The sequence below is a fragment of the Zea mays genome, chromosome 10, assembly GCF_902167145.1.
Source record: "Zea mays cultivar B73 chromosome 10, Zm-B73-REFERENCE-NAM-5.0, whole genome shotgun sequence".
Classification (NCBI taxonomy): domain Eukaryota; kingdom Viridiplantae; phylum Streptophyta; class Magnoliopsida; order Poales; family Poaceae; genus Zea; species Zea mays.
In genome coordinates this window covers 135902587-135910515 of record NC_050105.1, presented here as the reverse complement: position 1 = coordinate 135910515, position 7929 = coordinate 135902587, and the positions used below count along the sequence as shown (strand labels likewise).

Below are 7929 nucleotides of genomic sequence, written 5' to 3'. Positions count from 1 at the left end.
AAACAGTTGGTGTAACTGTAATGCTGGGTGACAAAGAAGAAAGGCTTGGGTTGTATGCGCAAGTGTGCTGCATTTTCTTCGCTCTGCTGGGTCGTTGTTTCTTGCAGTTGCAGGTACGACAAGTGAACATGACACAGCAGTCGACAGAGAGGACCTGGAAATCGTCCTATCAGCAAGGCAGCGGTTTGAGCTGACGATGGGGAGTTTCAGGGTGGTCAATCGCGTGGTTAAAGACCTGCAACTGGTGGTGATGGATAACCGTCTTCTCCACCGATGAGTGATGCACATTCCTGACCACTTTATATGTATATATATCGTTTTTGAGTAGCAATCAACGACACAACAAACTTTGTTTTGTCAAAGTAAAAAAAAAAACTCACATGCTGAAATTCCCTTTCTAGTAGGATGACAAAATATTGCTAAAGTCTTACTCGGTTGTCTGGATCAAAAGGATTGAGAGGATTAAATTCTCTTCTAATCCTCTTCGATTTACACGCAACCGAACAAGCCTAAAACAGAAAAATTAGGCGCTGAAAGAATCTACGGAGTATCTCACAAAAGCTATTCAAGCATCCCAGTTTCATGTACATCAACTCTTTGCTCTCGCGGAAATAAAGCACGAAACCAACCTTTCATGATGATACAGCCAAACGAATGCAGGGCGCCCCTTTACGCTTCCGACGAAACAGCCTCAATTTTCTAATCGCAAGTCGACCCATGTTACCTTCTTTCGTTGTCAAAGAACATACATGACTACTTAAACTCCCAAACCAAATATGACACTACCTCCGTTTTCGAATATTCGTCATCTGCTAGCTTATTTTTTAACTAAACCGCGACCAACAAAAAAAACAGGAGTATTTCTTTGCGATACCAACCTTACTTTTTCTTAGATAAGATACTGACACTACCTATGACAAAACAATGAATGAGGTAACTATGTCTATTAGAAAAAAAAATACTCCCTTAGTTTTTTCTTTTATTTGATGTTTTTAGTTTAAAAATGAATTATTCATCGTCAAATATTTAAAAATGGAGGTTAATATATGTTTTTTGGGCACCCGTAACTTCGAGAGGCTCTCTATATTTTTTCTAACCTATATGAATACAACTTTTTTTTAAAAAAAAACCTCCAACAACTATCTTAATGACTATATAAATATGAATATATTTTATTCTAAGTTTTTCGTTAGCCAACTATAAAAAATATATAAACAAGATATAGAAAGTCCGTTAGAGATTGAAAAGATATAGAAAACAATTTTTTATATATATAAATGACTTTCTAAATAATAATTTAGAGAGTGAAATTTAGAAAGATTCTTGAAGATGCCCTAAGTGTCGACATTGCTTTTGAGTGTGCAAGCCTAGAAGTCATGAAATCATAAACTTGGGCATCTAATAGGCCATGTTTGGATCCATCTAGTTTATTAGAAATTGGTTTTTAAAAACTAAAAGGTCTCCAAATAGATCAATTTTTATTCGGTTCCTAAAACTAGTTTCTCATTTTTTTAAAAACCAAGAAGCTGACTTTTCCCAGCTAAAACTAGTTTCTAAAAAACCTGAAGCACCTTTTCTTCTAAAAGTCAGTTTCTAGAAACCATTTTTTTAAAAAAACTAGGGTGAATTTAAACACATCCTTAGTTTTAAAGGTAGTTTTTCGTCGCCAAAAATATAGCGTATCACCGGTACTAGATTTGGTCCAACCATGGCTTTATCCTCCCCATGTTCAACACTCGCAAAAATTAGTGCAAAACGAGCACTTAAACTTATATCCGTCTACTTCAGAAATATAAGACTAACCACCAAACTAAATATCCCTTAGTATTTAGAAAATAATAATAATTATATTTACAGCCTACGTGCCGGTCCCAACGCAAAGGCACATACTAGTCATGGTATAAATATCTTACCTACGTTCACCTTACGGCCGGGCCTTACCTCTATCCATCATGAGGACACTAACAGCGACGTATTAACCCAAACCCAGAGAGCACAGCTACCGATCCTTAATCCTCCTGCAGATAAACACCCTATCAACGCAAATCCCCAGCTCTTCCAACCTCTCCTCTCCCTCCCCATCAGCGCACAGATCTATCGATCACTACGGTTCCATCTCGCACCCAACTAGGCCTCCGATTATTCCGATCGCCAGCGGATCAGATTTATGCAGTCTTACTGCCGCCAGCTCCAGCCATGCCGCGGGGCAGCAGCTTGGACCAGAGCCTGAGCGACGAGGAGCGGTCGGCAGGTACTGGGGCGGTTTGGGTCCGGCGTCGCCGGCAATGTCCGGGATGTCCGACTCCGCGGGCGGCGGGCGTGCGGGCGCAGAGCTGATGGTGGAGCAGTTCCACCTCAAGGTGCTCCACGCCGTGCGCACGCCGCGCCCGCTCGCCGCCGCCGCCGCTGCCGCGTCGTCGTCGTCGTCGTTCAGGCGGAGGGACAGGTGGTTCCATCTCCCGCTCCACGACCCGCCGCCGCCCGAGGCGGCCGGTCGCCTCGACGAGCTGGCCCCCGGGCAGCCGCGTGTGGTGGACGTCCTCCTGTGTCCTGCCACCGCCAGTGGTGTGGGAGACCGAGGGGAGGTGGTGGAGAGGTGGACCGTGGCGTGCGAGCCCTGGCCAGACGCCGCGAGCGGCGAGGAGGTTGCCGTGAACCGGGCGTACAAGCACTGCTTCACGCTGCTCAGGTCCGTTTACGCCGCGCTCCGCGTCCTCCCGGCCTACCGCGTCTTCCGCCTCCTCTGCGCCAACGCCTCCTACAACTATGAGATGGGACACCACGTTGACACCTTCGCCGAGCCCTTCTCGCGCCCTCAGGAGGCCGCCATGCGTTCCCAACGCTTCGTTCCCGTCGAAACCCAGCTCGGTCGCCTCGTCGTTTCCGTCCACTATCTCCCCAGCCTCGCCGGCGTCGCCGCCTTCAACCTCGAGATCACCCCCCTTTCGCCCTCCATGATAATCCCAGACTACGTCGGCAGCCCAGCCGCTGAGCCCATGCGCACCTTCCCGGCCTCGCTTACAGAAGCCACGGGCTCCGGCTTCCCACCGTCCTATGAGCAGCAGCGTCCACACAGCTGGGCTTCACCTGCGTTCTGGCCGCACACGCCGGCACACCAGGCCAGGTTCTCGCCACCTCCAGTGTTTTATGCGTCACCGACGCCATCGCCTCCCCACTTTCCGCCCGGTCTCATGAGGTGGGAGTCTGCGCCAATGCCCATACCACAGGTGAGCGAGAGGAGGAGCCCCGCACACCTCCAGAATATGCTGCCACCGCCTTCGCCGAGAAGAGCAGACACGGGGGCAGCAGGTGCTCTAGAGTTTCCATCTGAGAGTGGCCGGTTGATTGGGAGGATGGAGGAACTTCGGCTAGCTGATCTACATGCGACCTCGTCACCCAGACACAAGGTGATTCATGACTCTATTTATATGTTCAGCTGTCATACTTGTGTGAACTTCAATTCTTCAGAGTGCAAGATTGGATCTTTTTGACGAGCAGGGCTTTGACAGTAGGATACCTGATATCCTGATCAACTGGAATGATCTGTATATATGTATTGACCCTGAGTTAGTAATGGAATAACTAATCTTTGTTCGTTCATTACTAAATTTAGTTTAACAGTATCATATTTGACAGGCTCATTGCACCAGTTTATTTTTAGAGCAAGGTAGAGCATATACTTACAAAATAAAAGAAATGCAGAGTCCAAGTATCATGGTTTCATGTGTTTACAGAACTGATTAAACTGCAAACGGGTTGAACTTTGAACCTAAACTTTGACTCTGAGTTTCTTGCAAGTTATTTGTACAATGCTTTGCTCATTACCATGTTTGATGGAAGTTTTCTTGGCACATACAAAGACATCTAGTCTTATGTTGAACCAATAATCTATAAGATGCTCAATTTAGCTCTTCTTGCGTACATGCTGTGACAATACTGCTTTTGATTCTGTACAGCTTCAGTGGTCCTTGATTGGTGGAAAAATGCATATTGTACTATGTATGTTGAACAATGAAGAAATGTTTAATGTCGTGGTGATTTTACTCTTTACAGTCTGTTGAATCTTAATTATCAATTGAAAGGGCACTCTACCAGTTTGAAAATGATTAAGTTGATCTGTTTTCCTCAATTGACACTGTTTGGGGGATATGCAGGGCAAGGACAATAAAGATGAATCTGGCAGATTCTCTGCACTCTCCTCATGTGATTCACCACGGCAAGATGATCTGGATGATGTGGATTACCATTTTGATGTTGATGATGTTGATACCCCAGTCTCTCAACCTCGGTATGTTTAAAATAATGTCCTTTAAGGCCATTTTTGTTGTGAGTTTCACAAATTCAACCCTATTGGCTTTATCTGGTTCTGACTAGAGAACGTGCATCTCAGAGTTAAATTTGATACCTTTTGAATGCCCAGTAGCACAGTAATAACTTCCGTTCATATAGATAGACCGACTACTGTCTTGTGGTAGGGCATGAATGCATTGGAGATATGAATTTCATGGATTATTCTTTGTCGGTAGAGATTAAAAGGTGGGGCACATTTCAGTTAGCTAATTGTTTGTGTATCTAGATGTTAAAGAATGTTAGAGCTATATTCTTGGCATATGTAAGCTTTCATTTCTTTCATGTAGACACATAATTGATCTTGTCAAAATTCTGCACATGATGAGATTGGTGTTACTACGAGGATTTAAAACCTTGGCATGAAAAAGGTACCTATAGTATTTCATTAAGTGAAGTTGTTTTTTTTTCATTTTATTGTACAAATTAGTGTGTTGGGAAATTAGTTTAGAACAATCAGATGGAAATCAATTTGAGACTTTTAGTCTGCTGCTGAAAGCATTTCTTTCAGTGCTGTATCTGTGAGGAACCAGTCCTAGATGGCCCTGAGCCCAAGTGTTGTGACCAGTTTTACCACAAGGGCATGTAGGAAAAGGGTGACATCAGACAGATTGAGGCCTCATTTGGCAGAGCTCCGCTCCATGATTCTCTAGCTCCAAGAGCTAATTCTCCAATAGAGTGATTCCAAATGATTCTCAAGTAGAATTGAATCTATTTGACGAAAACCGTTTGGCAAATTGTGAGTGATGTGATTCCTGAGGGGTTGGAGTGTGGGGAGCAGGTTGGGAGCATCGGGAGCAGGTTGGGAGCATCGGGAAGCAGGTTTTTTTAGCTTCCACTCTCTAGTATAAAATAGAGACTAGATTCACTTCACTCTCACCATGGAGCAACTCAGTTTCTAGCCGTTTGACTTTCTAGAAGTGATTCGCTCTAGGAGCAGAGCTATGGGAGCTCTGCCAAACACCCCATGAATTTCTTATTGCTTGATGAATGTTGATATGCTAGCACCCTAGCAGAGCAGCCCTTTTATGGAGCTTCGCCCCCCTTAAGAACATCTTATTTTTACGTGAAAAACATGTCTTATCATATCTTTAATTGATATCCAACCTAGGGCCTGTTTGGTTCAGCTTTTTTCTGACCAGCTTTTCTGAAAATCTGGCTGTGGGAAGAATCTGGCTGTGGGGAAAATCTGAGTATCATTACGATTACGTGTGGAGGAAAATAAAGTTGTTCATAGGGCTCAGGATCTAGAAAGTGACGGATTCCTACTATTACAACGACTCAACCGATTATGTGTTTATGTTGATTTTAGATGGTTTTTGCCCCAACGAATTTTATAGAAGCTGACTGAAAAGCTGAGCGTTTGGCAGTCCGTAGCAGCTTTTGGTGGCCAAAAGCTGCCAGAAGCCGAAACAAACAGGCCTCTAATATTAGCACTTCCAACTGATTCTCTTGGCTAATATCCTATAATTGACGAATACATAAGGAGGCTTATCACCCAACGCTACAGAACTGTGGGTAGTCATTTTCATCCATGTAAACTGTCTGTAGTGATCAGCCCTTAGGGCCTGCATCCAGCAGAAATACAATTGTAACTTGTAAGCAGCTATACATTTATAGGGAAAGATGAAAAAAGCTATAACCGACTTCATTTTACAAGTTTGTTATTCTATATTTGAGTGGAAGGCATTGTGATTGGTGAATTTCATCTGGGAGCAAGTTCTCAATTGTGTTCTAGTGAAGTGGCCTTATTGTTTTGCATTTTTATCTTTTTCAGCTAACTGTGAGAAAACAGTTACTTTCATCCATATGCCACATTCCGTGCATGTTGCTCTTAAGTTCACTTTAACGGTTTATTGAGTATATATTTATAAAAAGAAAATTCACTTACGGGGCGTTTGAGTCCCTTCATTTTAAAGGAATTGGAATTCACTCAATAAAGTAACTTATTTAGTTTGGAATATGACATTCCACCACTTTCCAAAGTTCATATATAAGCCTATCTCAAATTCATGGAGTGGAGGATGTGAAATGATTTTATGCATTAGTAGAATTTGTTTCTACTCCGTAACTTACATGACACTCTTTATCTCACTCATCTATAATAAAAATGTAGCACATAAATACCTCCAATATCTTGCTAATAATAGTATACAAATATATTTTTCATAAAACCGAATTAGCTTAATTAATATATGGCTAAATTACTATTATTAGAATGGAATTCAATTCTAATGATCCAAATGGGGCGTTATGTTATTCCTAGTTATCTTGATCTGTGACAATGTAGTGGCAAATTTTGCAAGTGAGTACTATTGGGTGTGCAGGCAACATTCGGTGTTCAATACGCTGTGGTTTATATCTATTCTTAGCAAGTTGTTACTGAGTGGATTTTATAGCATCAGGCAGTCTCTTTTGGCCTTTTGACAGCTCAATACACATAATCTATTGACAAATTTTGTTGTTGTTCGTGGACCACCTCATATCGATATTATTTCCACTCTTGAATTTACTAGGAATCTAATTTTATCTGTGTGGAATGTGGATTATACAGGAGCACTAGCGGGAAGGAAACAGGTGATCAGGTTGGTTCATTGCCCCACAAATCTCAAGACGCACAGGTCGGTTATCTAGTCAACCTGCTGAGAAACGCCCGCCCGCTGCGAAATCCTAGCAATCCATCACAAACACCAAGGGCTCAGTCCACCAGAGTAACCTCAGCAAGCTCGGTCACCACATCTGACGCGCTGGAGGTGCTCCAGTCCTTCAAAGAGACAAGGGAGCGACTGCTGTCCCGGAGCAGCGCAAAACATCAAGAGCCACCGGGAAAGCCATAGGCCCATTCTTTGCTTTGTTTCTCTTAACGTGATCGCTGGTAGACCCCCAACCAACCGCGAAACGGGATGCACAATGAGCTAAGCGGACTATAGCTGCTGTGTTCATGTACATATGACTGCCGAAGTTGATGCCTTTGGTTGGAGAGAAGGCACCGGTTTCCATTTATTCCAGCGGAAGGATCACTCGTCGTTCTTAAGAGTGATGCCGCTGTTGATACCCCCTTTTTTTGTATATGGGAAGTGAAACCGATACACGTAGGTGGGAGCGAGGGAGCCTGTGAACTGTGATAGATGAAAGCAGGGCGTGTGTGTGTGCTGTGTGTGTAAATTATGTAACTGCTGGGAATCAAATGTTTCATTGGACATCAAGCTTTGATCTGGGAAGTTGTGGATTGGCGAACTGCAGGCTGTAGTTGGAAAAGGAACTCTCGGTTGAATTGAGAGTTCCAAATTATAATTGAAACATAGTATATGTACATCATGTATTTTGTTTTGTTGTTGTTTTAAACGATCTGTTGTGCAATACGGATTAGAGTCTCTCGCCGGTTCGATTGTTGCTGCTACTATGTTATCTTGAAGGACCATGGGCGGGCCCACGGGGGTTTTATGGGTATTTATTGAATATCCAAGTTTTTGGTGATCTATAGTAATTTGTCAATAATATATTACACAAAATAACGTTAGAACATTAATTTCTTTAATCTTTTGAATTTTTTAATACCCAATCTCAAATGTCTGAGCCCGC

At 43.1% G+C, this 7929-nt stretch overlaps 1 protein-coding gene across 2 annotated transcripts; it reads left to right on the top strand.

The window, feature by feature from the left end:
- Positions 1–1932: 1932 nt before the first annotated feature.
- On the top strand, positions 1933–7660 carry LOC100279947 (uncharacterized). Of its 2 annotated transcripts, XM_008663598.3 has the most exons (4): positions 1933–3407; positions 4155–4288; positions 4638–4718; positions 6902–7660. In XM_008663598.3, exons 1-3 carry the CDS (start codon positions 2286–2288, stop codon positions 4711–4713), a joined length of 1332 nt encoding a protein of 443 aa, XP_008661820.1. In that variant the 5' UTR covers positions 1933–2285; the 3' UTR covers positions 4714–4718; positions 6902–7660.
- Positions 7661–7929: the final 269 nt, after the last annotated feature.